Source organism: Pipistrellus kuhlii, unplaced genomic scaffold (genome assembly GCF_014108245.1).
Source record: "Pipistrellus kuhlii isolate mPipKuh1 unplaced genomic scaffold, mPipKuh1.p scaffold_m20_p_7, whole genome shotgun sequence".
NCBI lineage: Eukaryota > Metazoa > Chordata > Mammalia > Chiroptera > Vespertilionidae > Pipistrellus > Pipistrellus kuhlii.
In genome coordinates, this window is record NW_023425573.1 from 48,774,397 (window position 1) to 48,794,301 (window position 19,905).

The 19,905-nt window shown below is 40.2% G+C and overlaps 1 protein-coding gene across 3 annotated transcripts in view; it reads right to left on the reverse strand.

Moving 5' to 3' along the window:
- Positions 1-1,508: 1,508 nt before the first annotated feature.
- Positions 1,509-19,905, reverse strand: part of DAPL1 (death associated protein like 1) — a 60,014-nt gene continuing 41,617 nt past the window's right edge. For 2 of the 3 annotated variants that reach the window (XM_036422014.2, XM_036422012.2), the window contains 4 exons: positions 12,287-12,374; positions 9,604-9,664; positions 4,854-4,883; positions 1,509-1,733 (listed from right to left, as the gene is read on the reverse strand). In XM_036422014.2, the coding sequence (XP_036277907.1) occupies positions 1,617-1,733; positions 4,854-4,883; positions 9,604-9,664; positions 12,287-12,374 (296 nt within the window). In that variant the 3' untranslated portion in view covers positions 1,509-1,616. The remainder of the gene's footprint in view (positions 1,734-4,853; positions 4,884-9,603; positions 9,665-12,286; positions 12,375-19,905) is intronic. The other variant, XM_036422013.2, reaches the window with a different exon arrangement.

Sequence of the window (19,905 nt, forward strand, 5' to 3'; positions counted from 1 at the left end):
TTGCTCTCACTACTTTTTAAGTGGCTTATTGTAAATCTCAATAAGCTTATTGCAAATCCAATAAGCCATTTAAAGAGTAGTCTACTTGTCTTCTCAGTATGCCACTGGAAGGTTAAACTGGAGGTCAGATATTGTTATTCTTGTTTGACAAGGATGAGAAAGGTTGAGTAGCGTGCATAAGGTTGGCAACTTTGGAAGGGTCAGAAGCGTCTCCTAATCTCAACTCAGTGGTCCAGCTAGCATCCACAGTCAGGTTTATACTTTGCTACTGTGGGGAAATGGTGGCTGACTTTGAACTTCTGTGCATTTATTTGCCTCGCAACACTTACCATTCTGGGATATTCCTGACCACAGTCCCTGAAGACTGAGAACTGAGATAAGCGAAAGTGGGAGGTGGTTGGGACTGTTTTATTGATTAATGCCGGCGCTGACTGAGGCTTGATATTGTCTCAAAAAACTCTCTTACTCCTGAAAAAATCCAAACAACACAGGGGAGGAGGTAGGTTGCATCATTATGACCATTGGGCCTTAGCCAGGTGCCTTTGGATTTCCAGGAATCAGAAACAGGCTTGGCACCAAGTCATACTTTAAGAATTGTCAACCTGTAAAATAATGGACTAGAGTGCTGGCCCTGACCTTGGGTAAAGAGAAGTGCCGAATCACGGATAGCGGTATTAATTAGAGGTTTAGAATGGTGGGATTGTGAGTGGCAACTAACCTCTTTAGAAACCCTTGAGGATGCCCTTGGCTATTTGATGTGAGTATATGTTCTCATTCTCTCTCTCTATCTCTCTCTCTCTCTCTCTCTCTCTCTCTCTCTCTCTCTCTCTCTCTCTGTGTGTGTGTTGTGGAAGATAGGAGAGCTAGAGCAGGTTTGGCTGTGACAACACTTTCCCTCACCTCTAATTAAAATCAACTTCTATACCCCAACCATAATATCCTGCAGCAGCATAATCTATTTCTTTTTAGAAAATGAACCTTCTGGGAGACCCTAATCAAATCTCCTATTGAAACTATATTTCAACTTTCCATCCTTAATTGCTTTGCAGAAGAGAATATGTTTGTAATGAATCTAATTTTTCATCCCCCCACACACTAAGCCATGTATTTATGTGTGAAATGGGAAGACATTTTTCCTCAAGTGAAAACTTGAGCAGCTGGAGACAAACACACGGAGAAGAATACCTCTTGATGTTTGCACAGAAGATTGGTCTTCACCAAACTCATTCTACACTTTTCTTTAATCTTTGCCTTAGGGAACTCGCTGTGGGTGGAACAACTGAGTCAGCATCAAGGATAAGAGAGCTTGTCCAAAGAGGTAGAGTAGAGGAGTCTTCTGGATTCTCCACTTATTCTTCAGAATTCTTCTGTAACTATCAATGGGATCTTGTCCTGGACCAAAATGAGGCCCAAGAATGCATTGCATTCACAGTTTTTGGATGCTTTATTATCTAACATACAAAGAGAAGATACAAAGACTTTTTTTTTTTTTTTTTTTTTTTTTTTTTTTTTTTTTACCAAGCAAGTGCACTAAGCCTAAGGAAAGTTTTGGTCCTTTAGCTAAGCTGTCAGATGTTGGAGGCAGTTGGGCAGACGGCTGTGTTTTACGTCCCAGCTTAACATTTCCGAGGCTGCTGAATAATGTAGATCCTTCTCATTGGAGTGACCTTCTCCAGAGCAGGTCTGGGTTTTTGATGTGCCACGTGCGCTATTGCTGGAAATTTATGGCTAAGCTAAATGTGAGAAGGAAAGAAAAAAAAATAAGCATATTGGATCTTTTTGACCGTGAAGTATTCAAGTAGTAGAAAGCAACACAGTTGATCATGGAAATTTTACAATTTTGTTTACTTCTTTGATAGTATTGAAGTACCACTTCCAGCTCTGGGTTCTTAGTATGTTAACTTGGATTTTTATTCATTTGTTTATCTCTAATTTGTAAAGCTATAACATGTATCATATTAAAATAATATACATAATACATATGTTATGTCTGTTTTGAAGTGACATTTTTTACAAGTAGAAATGGTTCATTATTTCTGCATCAGTCTTCTAATATTAGCAATTATTTTGGCACCAGTATGCATGTATGAATCACTATATTCTAAGAAGCTTACGGGAACATTTGAGAAAGCCCTGCAGGGAAAGAGCCCCTCAGTTGTCAAAAGATCAGAAGTAGAGAACCTCTGTAAGAAGTTAGAAAGAGTTAGGATTATTTATTACATTGAAACATGTAAAACTTCTATTTTAAGAGGTCAAAAAAGGTGTAATATTGGCTGTTTCATATGGTTCAATTTAAACAGCCTGATGAAAAGAAAGCTGAGGAATGACTTAATAGCTTCAGGTACCAAAAGTTCTCATTAGTCATCTCCACAGAAGATATGTATGGGGAAACAGGCTTAAGTAGATTTAAGTTAACACAGACTGAGACTATATTTGACAATAAGATAATTTTCATATGGAACCGAAAGACCTTATGAAATTTACATTAAGGATGGCTTAAAATCAAAAGGATGCCCAATGCTGCAAGGACTTCAGATATAATTTTCCTAGAGGAGAGTTTGGACCCAGTGACCTTTTGGGGCTACTCTGGTTCTTAGTTTTCATGCCATTGATACAAACATAAAGGCACCTACGGATACCTTCCTTAGCAAGCAAAAAAGGAATGCTTCAGCTCGCTAGGAATTTAACTTAATCACCATTGGATGTAGATGCCCTTGCCTTGACACTCAAATTAACTAAAAGGAGAGATAAATGGATCATGACCTCACACATCACATTGTTTATGGTTTGTTTGGACTCTCCTAAGCCAGGAAAACATACGTGCCTTATATCTCTTCTCAAATGTCCCTGAGCTCTAGGCACACAGCATTTCTTTTCATGTGAAACTTGACACTAGAAAGTCCTTTATTCTTGGTCTTAAAAAATTAAACACACTGGAGGAATATAACCTGAAGTATTAACAATGGTTATCTCTGAAAGTTAGAATTATGGGAATTCCTAGTCTTTTTCCTTATTTTGCCTATCAGTATTTTTCTAAAATTTTTCTTTTACAATAATTAAACTCAAGGGTGGTTGATGCTAGCATTCTAGCAGAAAGGAAGAAAAATCCTTTCTATAAAGCAATAAAGCCTTTATTTTGGTCAGACCAGTTATCATCAGGCCACATGACATGCATTTTATAGTGCGGTAAAGGCAGAGTGCTTTGTTTTGTTTTTCTTTAAACATTAGAACCAGAAGGAAACTTAAGAGGTCACTGACTTCAGGGATTTTCTTCCAGACTGGGTGTCTTTAGCATCAACTAAAACAGATGGATTATTTCAGGCTAGCTCTAAATCACATTCAAGAGATTACAGGTAGGAAGAACCACCCGGCAAGTTACTTCAAGTCAAATGTAAATGTACGGTAAAGGGGTGGGGCTGGTGAGAAAGGAAATGAACAAGTCACTATGATATAACAGAGACCTGGGCAATTAGCCAATGTGAGATGGCCCATGATGACAAGTTGAGACTGAGGAGAGGAAGCCACAGTGTTGATTGTTGTTTTTAAGGTGCGAGTGTGATGATGGGTGGAGGTGGGAAAGCAAAGCGGAAAGGAGAGAGTTTGCTGGAACACACTTCATGCTTAATGTGGCATTAATTCATCTCCAGGGTTATTTCCACAATGTAGGGCTTACATTTTTTTCTCTGTAAAATATACCCAACATATAATTCTGATCATTCTTAAGTGTATAGTTTAGTAGCATTCAATACATTTACATTGTTGTGCAACCATCACTGCGTCCATCTCCAGAAATCTTCATTATACCACATGGAAACTGTGTACCTCTTGAACAATAAATCCTCATTCCTTCTGGCAACCACTATTGTCCATCATGGATGGCACCATTTTCCAATCTTATCAGTAATGCACAGGGTTAGGGGTCACATTTTAACCACAACGTTTAACTGAGGTTCTAAAAACTCTGCTCAGCTGCTTCTCAGGAGGGGATTGCCCCAGGTCAGAATGAGGCAGAGACTTCCCCTGGGGCTCACTGGCCATCTCTGCCTGGTTTGGGAAAGTTTAGGAGGAAAAAGAAATCAACAGGATTGAGAAGGAAGTGGACATCAATTCAAGCAAAGATAATCGCCTTATTGAAACTGCTCATAATTATTAAATTACAAATGTACAGGTTTTGGGGGTGGGCTGGGGCCAGTACAGGCTTCTCTAGCACCACTTATACAGGATGGGGCAAAAGTAGGTTCACAGTTGTGAGTACATGAAACAGTTGATGTATTGTTTTTCATTAATTACTGTATTACTTTTCCATACGAACAATTGTCAACCTCCTTTTGCCATACCCTGCAAATACAACAAGAGAGTCAAGTTCGCCATGTCTGATACCCACGGCTCCAGCAGGAACATCCTAATGGCGTAGGGGGGATCTACAAAGAGTCTTCCACTAGAATGGAAACTGTAAATAAAATAGTCAGTCCTTCCATGTGCTAATTCTGAGGTTTAGGTTCTGTATCAGTGGGGAGAGAAAGGTTTTATTTTTCAAGTCTGAACTAGAAATAAGTAGGGAGAGCTCCACAGAGTGCCGCCTACAGCCCGCTGTGACTTCAGTCTGGCATCTCCACTGAGGGAAGCCTGGGATTCTTCATCACTCGTCTTTGTAAACTGACCAGGTTTGCAGAATGAAAGGTGTTTCCTGTCTGAGTCCTGAGGGTAAGGGAATTGAGGGTAACTCCACAAGAGAGGGAATTCAAGGCTGGCATAGGTGCGAGAACACTGTCCTGCCGTGGCTCCACCACATAAGGGCCAACACACGGAACTTAAAAAGCAGATCAGTAGAAATACCCGCATTGAGAATCCGCCTTCCTCTTGCGTAGGGGTGACCTCAGAACCTATATTTTTGGTTTCAAAGGAAAAGCAAAGGAAGTCTGTTTGAAAGTCTCTAGGATCAGAGCCGTGAAAGAAATCCCAGATGCAGGAAAATTGGCGGCAGGTTTTGCTTTAGAGCCTGAAGTTAGGGAGCATTGCAGATGGGCAGCTCCTCCATTCCTCTTTCCGGTTGTTAACTTCCAACGTAGCACTTAGATTTCCACACCCCGTTAAGTAAAGTGCTTAAAACAAAACATTCGGTCTGAGTCGATGAAATTCAAGGCTCCTCCTACGGCGACATTCATCCAGGAACAGAGAAGCCTTTCTAGATCCGCAGATGCCTTTGATACTCTCCTCTCCCCCAGGACCCCACACACATCTCTCTCTCTCCTTTGGGCATGGGTGATGCATCTGGCGGCTTGAAAAGTGGCCCCAACTTTAACTGGGCTTCAACCTTCCACCCCCTCCCTACCATAACACTCCCGTTCTGATGTTTTAGCTGGATACTTTCATGTTGAGAGGCTTCACAACCAATGCCAAATTTAACTTCCAAAACCATCCTGAGAAGCTATAGACTTGGCAGTACCATGCTTTCTCAATCCCTGCCTTTAAAAAAAATTAAGTAAATGAGCAAACATAAATCTCAAAGCAGCTATGGGACTTCTAAAAGCTTACACAATCTCTAAGGAGTAGGTGGAATTTGGTCTCAAACCAGGTCTCCTAGAGTTTCAGCCTAGAGTTTTCAAGCTTACATAACTCCGTCTTCTGCCAGGAATACCATGGTACATGGTCTGTCACTAGGTAACAGGAATCCTGTTATTATCTGGGGCTGGAGAGGTGGGGAGGAAAGGGGAAAGAGAGTGTGGACAGAGGTCTGTGTGCAGGGAGGAATGGGGAAGATAGTGGGAAGGGAAATTCCACTTATGATAGATTTGTACAGTTTTTTCAGTCTCCCAAATCTTAAACCCTTGGTTGGTTTTGAAGTAGGGTATCCTGAGATAAACAGCATAAGGAAAGAAATGTCCTACCATGATTGAATGGTTGTTGAGACCCTATGAGTCGGGCTGTACTTTTACAGTCTTAGACTCTAAGTTCTTAAGTTGATCTGAGAATTAACATGGGTTCTTGGAACTAGACTGAATTGTAGCAGAGGGCATGAATGAATGTTAATAAATGCAGGTATTTCTTCTGATCAATTGCATATTATTAGGTCTTTGTGACAATATATTTTGCGGAAGGCATCGTTATAATACAGGTGAAAATTTATCAGCAGATGTCACTATCTTTATTGCTGTTTTTATGTCTTTTAATTTTTTGGTATAAGCCATATAGCTTTTACATACTTATTTTATTTTATTTTTAAATATATTTTAATTGATTTTCAGACAGGAAGGGAAAGGGAGAGAGAGATAGAAACATCAATGATAAGAAAGAATCATTGATTGGCTGCCTCCTTCATGCCCCACACTGGGAATCAAGCCCTCAACCCAGGCATGTGCCCTTGATTGGAATGGAACTGGGAACCCTTCAATCCATGGGCTGATGCTCCAACCACTGAGAAAAATCAGCCAGGGCATACATATTTATTTATTTTTTTAATTAAGGTGTAGCCCTGGATGCTATAACTCAGTGGTTAGAATGTTGGCCCATGCACTGAAGGGTCATGGGTTTGATTTCCAGTCAAGGGCACTTTCCTGGGCTGTATGTTTGATCCCCAGCCCTGATCAGGGCATGTGTGGGATGTAACCAATCAATGTGTCTCTTTCACATCAAAGTTTCTCTCTCTCTCCCCCTTCATTCCCTCTCTCCTTTCCACTCTCTAAAAATCAATGGGAAAATATCCTCATGTGAGGACTAACAACAAAAAGAAAAAAAAATCAAAGTAGAATTTTTCTATAGTAAAATATACCCCTTTTCAGTGCACAGTTTTATAAGTACATAGAGTCTGTGACTATCATCACACTCAAAAGATAGAACTATTCCACCATTCCCCACCTCAAAAAAACTCCCTCCTATCTCTTGTGGTCAACCCCTCCTCTCAGTGAAGCTCCTGACAACCACTGATTGCAGCAGCTCTATCTTTTAAAAGGCATTGGTCTTTTACCCCAGTTGACCTTTATTATGAAATCCTATTACATGTCAGGTTGAATTATGGATTCAGGGAGGATTTTTCTTAGCTGTAAGGAAATATGTGGATCCCATTAACTCCCATATTTGAGATAGTCACTATGGAAATCTTGGGACTTGATTTTCTAGCCTCTTATCACTTGCTCAGGAATCCAAATGGTGCCATATAGGATATCTGCCTGGGACTAGAAGGTCACACTTACTGAGGTCTAGTTGTGCCTGCCTCTGTGCTAGGTACTTTGCATGGGTCATATAACTTGCTTTTATTTTCACAATATCACACTGACGTGGATACTGTTAATCACATTCCCACTTACAGATGATGAAACAGAGGCACAGAAAGTGAAGAAACTTGCCCAATACACACAGCTAGGGAGTGACAGAGCTGGCATATGACCCAGGCATCTGATGTCTGATGTCAGAGCCTGTTTTAGCAGAAATCTATACAATGTTGGCCACATTCCCACCCCAGTAAACACTGAGCTACATGTATAGTTGCTGTTAAACATATGTCTAACAGTACACCATCTCACTATTGTCTTACTTTTCCAAACACAATTATTATTGTTGTTGTTACTTGACTCTCCTTTTTATCTTTGAAATAGAGAATTGGTATTTTAACTGAAAGTGGAAGAACCTTTCTATGTCATAGACTTTTGCATATCCTTTATAATAAAAGGCTAATATGCAAATTGACTGAACAGCAGAATGACTTGTCCCTATAACATGCACTGACCACCAGGGGGGTGCTGTTCAGCCAGAATTCGGGCTCAAGGATGGTAAGTGCAGTGGTGGAGGTAGGAGTCTTTCCCACCTCCACAGCAGTGGGACATTCCCCTGGTTCTCCCGGACTGCAAGAGGGCACAGGCCGGGCTAAGGGACCTCCCTTCAACCTGAGTGCATGAATTTCATGCACTGAACCTCTAGTAGGTCTATAAAAAAACACACACACACAATATGCACCCTTGCATCAAACCTACACATAGCATGACTTTATTGACCACATATAGTCTCGAGGAATGTGCCATCCGTTTTCACCAACAACTGTGGCATCCTCTTGCCATTGAGGAAGAGGCATTTAGTGGGCAGGTGCAAGAGAAGGTGAGAGGAGGAGCGGGCAGCTAGTGTTGCCCTGGCAGGGCATCCTCCACCCCTGCCCTTCTTGTAAAGCCAGCAAGGCAAAGAGGCACGTATGACCTCACTTCATATCTATTTGATGGAGAACCAGGCCCCCCACATGAGAAGGCTCTGTAGCTATCATCTATAATCAAGATTTCATCTTGTATTCTCTGCCTCATAACATCCCAGGACTTCAGATGTACCTTTTCATCTCGGCCATGAAACCATGCTACTTCCCGGAGTGCAGTGCAAACAGGTGACTGTGCCAGGCACCGTTCTGAGAGCTAACCTGTGTGAACTCATTTATTCCACACAATGAAACATGTGGATAAATTTTCTTTCTTATCTCCATTTTACAAACAAGAAATCTGAGGCACAGAATACGTGACCTGCTCAAGGTCATTCAGCTGGTAAGTGGAAGAGCTAGTGCCAGATGGGGATTCAGAGGCCTAGCACACTTTCTGTTCTCATCTTTTTCAGATCCCTAATGGTGGCAGTAATGACAAGTCTTCCTTTTATAAGGGATGCTCAGTCCTGTCCCTTCAGCAAACGTGGGCGCAGCTGAAAGAGTGGCTCTTGCTTGCCTTACATGTGATGTGTCTGTCCTCCAAAAATAAGAAAAGGACTCTCATTCAGCTCACCTACGTAGATGAAAACACTCCTGAATACAAAACCAAACCACTGTCTTTCCGGTAAGTTTTCTTAGTTTGTTGAGCTACTTAGAAGAAATCCATGGTATAGAAAGAACAATAGCAATGTTCAACCACCTATTTAAACAGACTTTTTTGGACAAAGCCAGTCAATGCCCAGCCTTCTTCCAGCCAAAAACTGTGTAACCCTCCACCACCTGCACTCACCTCCAGTCAAACACTGCCTCACCGGAAGGCAGTGCTGGAGAGGAAGGGAAAAACTGTAGAATTCCTGATACGTGGGCTGCCTTTTTATAAAAGCATGCCAATGTGTCTGGGAAATATTTGGGATGGCAAAGTAAAGTCCTGCCAATTTGGTATCATGATTCTTTTTTTATTTTCTATCTTATTTTTTTTAATATATTTTATTGATTTTTTTTATATAGAGAGGAAGAGAGAAGGATAGAGAGTTAGAAACATTGATGAGAGAGAATCATCGATCAGCTGCCTCCTGCACACCCCCTACTGGGGTTGTGCCCGCAAACAAGGTACATGTCCTTGACCAGAATTGAACCTGGGACCTTTCAGTCTGCAGGCCGATGCTCTATCCACTGAGCCAAACTGGTTTTCAACTCTATCTTATTTTTGAGATGATTTATTGAATGGACACTAGGGATTTGGGAGAAACGATTTTTCTCGCCAAGACCTCTTTATGTTCTTGGGACTGAGAGCAGATCCTTTCAAAAGGACATTGATCCTCTGAGCTGGAAAACACCTCAGTGGTCATGGGCTCACTCACTCACACAGCCAGGTGGTTGGGGGAGTACTGTCTGGGAGTATCCCATGATGCATCTCACCCACAGCTCACCTTCTCCAGTGTGTCATTCAGGGCATCCATCGTCTGTATTTTGGCAACATTCACAATGGCACTGAAAAGATGAAATGAAACTTCATACAGGACCTGAAAACTTAACCACTGGAGAGGTTAAATGATTTATACAGAAACCGGTCTACTTGGCCTTTCAGCGTCACTCTGCTTGGCTACATCTGAAAGACAAACAATCCTGCCTCCGTGTGCCCACGTGCCACGACAAGCCTTATAGGCCAACTCATTATTACTTTTGCTTTTGAACTTTTCATTGAAGTATATTCCATACGTAGAAAAGTGCACCTTTTACCAGTACGTGGCTTAGCACATATCCAGATACTTAAAACACTAGTCTAACCAGCTGCCTCTACGGATAACCACTACCCTGACTTATAGCCCCATAGATTCGTTTTGACGGCTCGTGAACTTCATAACATGAGTGATATAGCACACACTCTATTGTGTCTGGCTTCTTCTGAGGCCAGGTTATTTTGTAGGAGGGTTTCAATCAGGGACGAGCCTGCAGTACAATTTCTTGACAGAAACTCTGTGCTCACATTGTTCCTTTTTCTGGATGGTTTGTGTTGGTTGGTACATGTTATTAGGAAACAGACATAGATTGATGATGCCTGGAAACTTATTTGCCAGGGTCTATTTTTTCAAAAGCTATTCTCCAAGACGATGTAAGGGGACTGTTTGTCCATGAAGACAAGGCGCTCCCATCCCGTGCACACACTCCTGGAGCAGAGGTGAGGGCAGGGGCTCACTGACGGTGCAGCTGGTGACGCTGCGGTTGCACCTCCGCTCACTGCACAGGGAGGGCCCTAGCCATTTCACACTGTAATTTCTCTTATTATCTTTTAAAGATGGCGTGCAAGTTTCATAAGCTTTAGGTCCTACCTATTTATACCTATTACTGACAAATGGGGAGAGAGGTTGATTTCTTGCTGTTTATGATCTGTCATAGTCCAATTCCCATCTTTTAATGACTATTACAAAGAAATTGCTTTTTAAAATATATATATACACATATATATATATGTGTGTGTATATATATATATGTGTGTGTGTGTGTGTGTGTGTGTATGTGTATATATATATATATATATATATATATATATATATATATATATATTTATTTATTTTTTTACAGAGAGCAAGGGAGAGGGATAGAGAGTTAGAAACATTGATCAGCTGCCTCCTGCACACCCCCTACTGGGGATGTGCCCGCAACCAAGGCACATGCCCTTGACCGGAATCAAATCTGGGACCCTTCAGTCTGCAGGGCGACGCTCTATCCACTGAGCCAAACCGGTTTCGGCAAGAAATCACATTTTTGAAAGAGGGGTCCAATCACCATTTTATTACTCTCTAGCTAACTCCTCTTCCTTCACTGTTCAGCTGACATTGGAATTAACAGTAAGCCCCCTTTGTACTGAGGTGCAGAGAAATAGGTCTTGTCTACTGGCTGCCAACTAGAAGGTCATTTCCAAGCTATGACCCCAGTTGCTGAGCCCATGACCCACGTGTGCTACATAAACAGGGTTTATGCTTAACTCAGAAAGAGTCCACTTTCCAAATCAATCAGCTTGCGATTCAACAACCACATATTATCATCCAAAGAGTGCTCTCTCCATTCTACAATAGGAGCTGGTCCCCATGGTGGGTCGCCAGAGAGGACTCACAGTGTTGCTTTCTTATGTGATGGCTACTTTCTGGATTCGGGAGAAACAAACACTGCTAAAGGGGCTAGTGAGCATTTTATTTTAATGTAGAAAATATCCTCAAACTATCTCCTCCACAGAAATCAGAAAGGAAACTTTAAAAGTGATCTAAAAATGTGTTATACGAAAGAGGCAGAGACAGTCCATCATCTATGTCTCTCCCTATTCTCCTTCTGAGACGGTTGCCATTTTACCTCTTAAGGAGGTACCTTGGGCATCTAATCAACTCCTTTCAAATACTCACCAACTCCTCTATGGAAACCACATTGAAATAGTCTCTGAAGTACCATCATTATATTACTTGGAGAAGTCAGTTCCACATGTTTTCCTTCACTAAGGCATAGAGTGACTGGGCCATGTGCGTGTCTGCTGCAGCCACAGCTTTCTGCTTAGCTCTAGGAATAGTGCAGCGTGTCAAGATCACGGTGGAACGGGCAGGGCGAAACCAGCCTCAGTATCTTATAGGCCCTCCTGCTGTGCCAAATATAGAGGCCATGAATGGTTTCTAAATAATTGAGGGATGCATTCAAAACAACAACTAAAAAGCATTTATTTTTAATTCAGGAGATTTGCTTCAGCAGAAAGCATACTATGAAAACAGGGCAGCCTAGGGACACTATTTTAAAGGCTAATGTGAAGATAGGATAAAGGGATGTGCATCAGGTTTGAATGCATTTAGGATTCTGTCATTTAAGTACAAGACAGCTGGGCTGGACTCTGAGAGTGGGAGAATGAAAGGGTGGGGTTAGTGATGGGGTCCCAGAAAGAATTCTACAGAAAGTAGCCACCTCCATTCTGCATCACCACTGATCCTGACCCCCCACCACATCCCACCTTAGCGGCTGTCTGTAACCCTGGTTAGCAAAAGCCTAGGGGGACTGGGAGGCCTCTGATTTCTGGAAGGAGAGTCACTGAAAACTCCTCGAGGTGACAGGAACAGAAATCAAGCAGTCCCCTACCTTGTTTTCTCAGGTCCTGCTTTTTTGGTGTGTCTCTCCAAGACGCCAATTTCTTGTCTTTTGGAAATTCGTTTCCCTCCAGCTTTTACTATAAACAAATAAGCATCAATATGAGAGTCAGTTAGGACAGCAAGAGAAGGCATGATTTGTTATTCAAGGTATGCCTTTAGATTTGAGGAAAATTTTAGAATTTATTTTTTAGTTTATTTTTAAAATATTTTTATTGATTTCAGAGGAAGGGAGAGGGAGAGATAGAAACATCAAGGATGAAAGAGAATCAGTGACTGGCTGCCTCCTGCAAGCCCCCTACTGGGGATTGAGCACTAAACCCGGTTATGTGTCCTGAGCTGAATCAAACCGTGACCTCCTGGTTCATAGGTCGATGCTCAACCAGGCTAGAACTTATTTTTTAAAGATCTAAACTTTCATCTAAAGCAAAGAAAATAAAAAAGTTACCCTGGAATTGAATAAAAATAAGAAAAAAGATGTTTTGTGCAAACAAGGTGGGGAGAAGAAGAAATGCTGAGGTCTGCTTGTTTATGTTCAGGGAGCTTTCCAAGGCAGCAGGTACATCTTCCATTTGGGGAGATGAATAACAACTCACTCCTTTAGGCATTTCACTGAAAAACATTTTTTCTTGTTATCAAACCAATTACACTCTTCATGATAGCAAATGACAATTACAATGTGACCCTCCTGTTCTCCCACAAGACTAAAGTTTGTGCAAGGCTTGCATTTTTCTTTTTTCAACCAAAAGCCAGATTCTGAGAATGAGCCAAACGTGAGGGCGGTGGTGATAACAGGCTTTTAATTCAACAGAGATGCTTCTGATCCCAGCATATACCCACCTTTCATCTCAGACCCCGAACCTGGGATGTTGGCCAAGCTCAGATTTTATAGTGAGCAACTAAAATGCATTAGTCATCCTACCATTCAATAGATCAATTAGTGTTAATCAGGCTACAGATGACCTAACAGCAGTTCAAGTGTTTAACAATGTCAGATGAAATCAACTTTTTAAAGGAATGACCCATTTCAGAATGCAAGTCAAAGCAAATACTTTTTTCTGTTCCCAGGAAATTTGCTCATCTGAAATCTGACAAGCTCAAATGAGAAAAAGCTAAACAGACATTGATTCGTTTGAACCTATTAATCCTTTTTATGGGAATGTCAAATGGACAGTTTTCTAAAACTAGCTCCAATAAAGTGAAAAATAAGGAAAATTGTTTCTCCATGCCTTTGTGAACTGACTTAATCATTGCTCTTTTAAAATGATTATTTAATTTATTGCTTTGATTCTAATACATACATAAAGCACAATTCAAAGAGCATGAAAACGTCTGCAGTCTCCCTCATACCATTATTTCCCATCCCCTGGTTCATCTCTCTAAATACTGCTATGTTACAAGTTTCCCATGTATTCATCCACAAGTATTCTATATGTCTACTTACATGTTATTATTTTTTTAATGGTAACATAAGGTACACATTGGTCTGCACCTTATCTGTTTATGTATTTCTTCAATTATATGTTTTGGAATAAGTTCTATTTCAATACACATATAGAAGTGTATCTTCCTTTTTAACATTTCATTATAGGAACATTCTGTGTTTACTTAGCCAATTCCCAAATGTTAAGACATTTCAGATGTTTCTAATCCATTGCTATTACAAACAATGCTACAATGACTATCCTTTCATATATACAGAATTTTGCACAAGTGCAAGGTCAATGGGGAAAAAAGGAGACATATGTACTACTACTTATAGGACTTTAAACAATAAAATAAAAATTAAAAAAAAAATGCAAGTATATCCATGGGATAAATTCCTACAAGTGATCTTGTTAGTTCTCAAGAATATAAATTTGGAATTTGGTTAAATCTTGCCAATTGCCCTTCCTGGAACTTGCACCAGTGTACAATCTCACCAGCCACAACGTTAGCAATTGTCTCCCCAAGTCCCTGGCAACCATGTGAGCTAGAAAACAATTGACTTTGTCAATCAATGTCTTTTTAAAAATGGTATCTCATTATTTTATTTGCATTTCTTATATTTTATTAAAGGTTGAGTTTGTTTCTGTGTATAAAAGCCATTTATATTTTCTTTTTATGAAGTGTTGAAATTCTTTTTTTTCTAATGTTTTTATTGATTCACTAGAGGTCTAGTACATGAATTCATGCACCAGTGGGTTCACTTGGCCTGGCCTGCAGGATCAGGCCAAAACAGGCTCCTCTGAGGGGTCTTGGATTGTGAGAGGGCACAGGCCAGGTTGAGGGACACCATTGGTGCATGATCAGGGATAGGGAGGGACGCGGGAGGTTGGCCAGCAGGGGAGGGACCACAGGAGGGCTCCAGGGCATGTCCAGCCCATGTTGCTCAGTCGTGATTGGCTGGACTCCAGCAGCAAGCTAACCTACCAGTCGGAGTGTCTGCCCCCTGGTGGCCAGTGCATGTCATAGTGAAGGGGTGAGTGGCTTTAGCATATCATTAGCATATTACACTTTGATTGATTGAACAGATGACTGGATGACCAGACACTTAGCATATTAGGCTTTTATTATATAGTATATAAACTGTTTATCTATGAGGTTTATCACAAATATAAAACATTTTGCCATTTTCTGCCATTTTTGTTGTTTTTTCAGTCAACAATTTTCTGTTTTTGTCAACCCCTTATGGGTTTTGTATAGCTAAGGAATTCTGAATGTGATGTTTTATAAATATTATTCTTTATTTTCTTCTAGAACTTTTATGGTTTCATTTTACACAATCAAACTTTGATGCTATATTTAAATCCTTGATCCTTCTAGAATGTATTTTGTGTAAGTCATGTGGAGGCATAATAGATTTTTTTAGATTATCCTGATAATACTTTTAAAAATTCATCTTTTATCTATTAATTTGAAATGCCATCTTTATCAGATACTAAGTATTCATGTATATGTGTGTATATATTACATGTGTATACATTTATACACACATGTGGCTACATACATACATGTGTATACTTATACACACATGTTAACACATATTACAGTGGCTATATCTGGACTTCTGTTCCATTAATCTCTCTGTCCATTCATATGCCATTATATCTCTATTTAAATTATTGTAGAATACTTTAATACCTGACAAAGTTAGTCCTTCTTTGTTTCATTTCCTTTGCAAAATATTATTAGCTATTCTTATTTATTTTTCCCATATGAACTTTAGAACCAATTTAATAATTTCCTATAAAAAATTCTATTGGTATTATTTTTAAAAGATCTTGCTTTAAATTTATAGATTTTTAGATAACATCTTTTTATTTTATTTTATTTTATTGATTTTGTACAGAGAGGAAGAGAGAGAGATAGAGTTAGAAACATCGATGAGAGAGAGTCATTGATCAGCTGCCTCTTGCACACCCCCCATTGGGGATATGCCCGCAACCAAGGTTCATGCTCTTGACCGGAATCGAACCTGGGATCCTTCAGTCCCCAAGCCAACGCTCTATCCATTGAGCCAAATCGGTTTCGGCTAAATTTATAGATTTTTAAAGAGGAAAACTTTGTATCTTTATATTCCTGGTAGCTCTCTGTCAAAAAATATGTTTTTTTTTTTTATTGTTTATATCTTCCTTTGAGTCCCTCAGCAACTTGTTCATATAATCTCACACATTTATTATTAGATTTATTCAGTAAGCATTTTATCTTCATTGTTGCCGTTGCTATTATAAATGAGGTCTAGTTTTCTGTAATAACTCTAACAGACTGTTGTTCTTATATTACTATTATTGATTTTTATACCTAAATCTTATTAAATTCTCTTATTGTTTATAATAGTTTTAAATTGATTCTTAAGCTTTCCAGGTTTAAAAATGATTAACATTAAAGGAATTATATTAGTTTCTCCAAAATAATGTTTAATAGTGGTGATAGTGGACATCTTTGTTACCCTAATTTTTAAAGAATTGCTTTTAGCATTTTCCTATTAAGTGTAATGTGCACTTAGAAGGCTATATACATGAGAAGTAAGTACATATATTTTCACAAATATATTATTTCATCATGTTAAGGAAATATCTTTCTAGTACTGTTTCATTGCATTTAAAAATTACAAATACATATTGCATTTTATCAAATGCCTTTTTAGCATAAACAGACATCATGATTTTTCTGCTTATTGTTAACTAGGCCCAATGCACAAAATTCATGCAAGAGTAGGCCTTCCTTTCCCTGACTGCTGACACCGGCTTCCCTCTGGCGCCCGGGACCTGGGCTTCCCTTGTAGCTCTGGCTTCATCCAGACGGTCATCCGAAAGGACGTCCAGTCTAGTTAGCATATTGTGCTTTTATTATTATAGATTGCATTAATTATGTGAATATTTTATGTGAAACCATTCTTGTATTCATGGAATAAACTCTATTTGGTCATTTTGAGTCACCAACTTGGTTTTTTTAATTGTTTATAAAAACTTCTCACTAGGATTTTGTAGTGTTAGATGCAGTCTAGTGCAAATTGTTATTGTAAAATAAACAACAATTAAAAATGAGAACTTAAAATGCTGAGTTTTGTGCCACTCGATTGAAAGGACACTGGCAAACCAGAGATTGTCCAGAGGAGAGTGACCAGAGTGGAGAAGGGAGCAGGTCACAGGAGGCCTTAGGGAACTAGGAGAGATCACTTCTGAAGGAGCAACGACGCAAAGCTCATGGCATCTTCAAAGATCTGAGGGGTTGTCATGTGGGACGAGGAAAGGTTTCTTGGTGAGGAAATGTTAAATGGGGTCCAAGAGCTCTACACTTCCTGAACTCTGTGACCTAACGCAAGATGCTAAACCCCTCTGAGGCTCAGTTTTTGCATCCTTCAAAAGGGAATAATACCGATAGTTCAGGTTGTCCTAGAGAATAGAAGTGACATAAGCACCTGGTACATGGTAGGTACAGCATAATGTGTTATTAGTATATTGCCTTTTGAACCTCCATAAAAGGATGAGCTGGAATTGGGTGATGTGAAATATGAACTGATTTGACATTTTAACAGGCCTTTGAATATGAATACATAACACATAAGCACAATAAACTAGAGAGCAAACATGTAAAAGAGAGAGACACTCTTTTGGATAGTTTCATTAGAAAATAAAATTTATGTGGGGAAAATGACAAGTCCTGCAACCCCACTGACTTCAGTTTGCTCCTCTGTGGAGTAGGATGATGGTCCGTAGTCCGTCTGCAGGGATGTTGCCCTTCTAGGAGGTTCTGTGCACAGTCAGTGTGGGGTGAATGCGGTTGTTCTCTTTTCCTTGTGGTCATCAAACCCTGTCCCCATGATGCCTGGGAAAGTGGGTCTCCCAGCCTCTCTCTCAAACCTCACAGATCAAACCCCATAAGTTGACTTGAGCAGATTGAAGTTGAGAGAATTAAGCCTTTGCCCCTTTTTTTGTTAATGGTGCTGGCCCTTATGCAGCTATGGCTTCTCCCCACTTTCTGCATTAGTTTCACACTTGGGGATCTGATCCCCAAACTTCATTTTCTCTCTTTCTCTTAATATGTTTTTATTGATTTCAGAGAGAAAGGGAGAGGGAAAGAGACAGAAACATCAATGATGAGAGAACCATTGATTGGCTACCTCCTTGCATACCCCACTCTGGGGATTAAGCCTACAACCCAGGCAAGTGTTCTGACCAGGAATTGAACCATGAACTCCTGGTTCATAGATTGACACCCAACCACTGAGCCACACTGGCCAGCGTTCTCTCTTTAATGATCCAGAAAATGGATTCTCTCTGGGGTTCTGTGGTGTCCTCTCTGATGGCTCTCATTCATTTGACTAAAACTGAATTAAAAAGTGCAGGGAATATACAGAAAAACTCATGAACTCCTGCTCTTTCTAGTTCATTACCTATGTACTTGGCTTCCTCGGTCACCTTCTACACACACATTTTGGGCTGTTCACTGTGATGAGATTCTTATAAAACTGAGAGCGAGGCAAATAAAAAGCAGAAACTCCGAAGCTAAGCTTACTAGGGCCCAGGCCAGCTCATGTTTAATGTAGTCTTGTGTCACAGCATAAATTTATAGCCACGGCTAATGGAGCTGCAATATATTCTATTAATATACATGAAAGAAAAACTGCTAAGCACTCCACATGAAGGTGGGAAAGAGTTACCGCTGGTGGACTTTTGAGTGGTTTCATTTTTAACTGCGATGGGGTGGGCATGTGTATATTTTCTATGCATTTTCCTTATTCTGCCTACTGCAATAGTACCCAACACAGCAGCCCTCAGACATCTGATGACTTGCGATTGGCTATGTGTTTTATGAGGCCTGTATTTGATGGGGATTAACATTCATGTGCTTGGTACCTTACAAAGGTTATCGCCTTTCATCACCATCACAACCTTATAATACCCACGTTAGTTATTGTTGCCTGTTTTAGAGGCGAGAAAACTGATGCTCAGAGATGTGGAATGAAAGCAGGGTTTAAACCCACATCTGTCCAATTCCGAAGGCCATTCAAATCCTTCCCGTCATATTGTCCCTGCTTCCCACTTTCTGGGATCTGTAAATTGCTTATTAAAAATCAGGTGAAGCCCTAACTGGTTTGGCTCAGTGGATGGAGCGTTGTCCTGTGGATTGAAGGGTGCCAGGTTCGATTCTGGTCAAGGGTATGTACCTTGGTTGCAGGTACATCCCCAGTAATGGGTGTGCAGGAGGTGGCTGATTAGTGTTTCTCTCTCATCATTGATATTTCTAGCTCTCTTCCCCCCGCCCCCCCTTCCTCTCTGTAAAAAATCAATAAAATATATTTAAAAAAATAAAATAAAAACCAGGTAACGATTTGATGGAATTCTGATGATGAATTATTGTTATTCTGTAAATAAAATTGTGCACCATCGAAAACCGGTTTGGACTTAAAATAGGTAACAAGAGCAGAGGAAGGAGGAGGCTTCCTTGTTCCCTTGCTCTCAGTGGGGAGGCAAAAGTCTGCCTTCATCTCCATTCTAATTACCCCAAACCTCTTATCTGTAGTGTCACAGTTCGTAATAATTAATTATCATGCTGGAGGCATTGTGACATGCTTGATGGATTCCCGGTGTGCTCTGTACACAGAGTAATTAGCAGTCATTAGTGGTGAGGACAGGAAGTTCTTGGTGGCTTCATCCGAATGCTCATTTGGTTGGGTTTATCTCTGTGTCCTTGGTGCATGAATGTAATTCAGTAAATCAGGCTTTGGCTTAACTGTTTGATGAAGGATTGAGGTGGAAGTGGTGAGAAAAGAATGGTGGATTTTGTGTGTGTTTGTTTTGTTTTGTTTTGTTTTTTGTCATCATCTGTTGCGATGACTTCTCTTCTAATAATTAGAATTTATCGTTCCTGACCATTAGGTAGCAACATTAACTTTAAATATAGTGTTAAACACTGCTAAATCCAATTCAATATTAAGTGTCAGGAATCTGTCACAGGAGAACAGGGCATGGAGCCCAGAACTGGAAACGAGTGAAAATTCCGACTCTCTCAGCAAGGTTGCTCACCAGAAAACCACTGATCCTCCGTATCAGTGTATCAGCTTGGCAGAGGTTATTCCCGCCATCCTCTGCAGCACAGATGACTGAAATAACCTTGGCTTAGAGG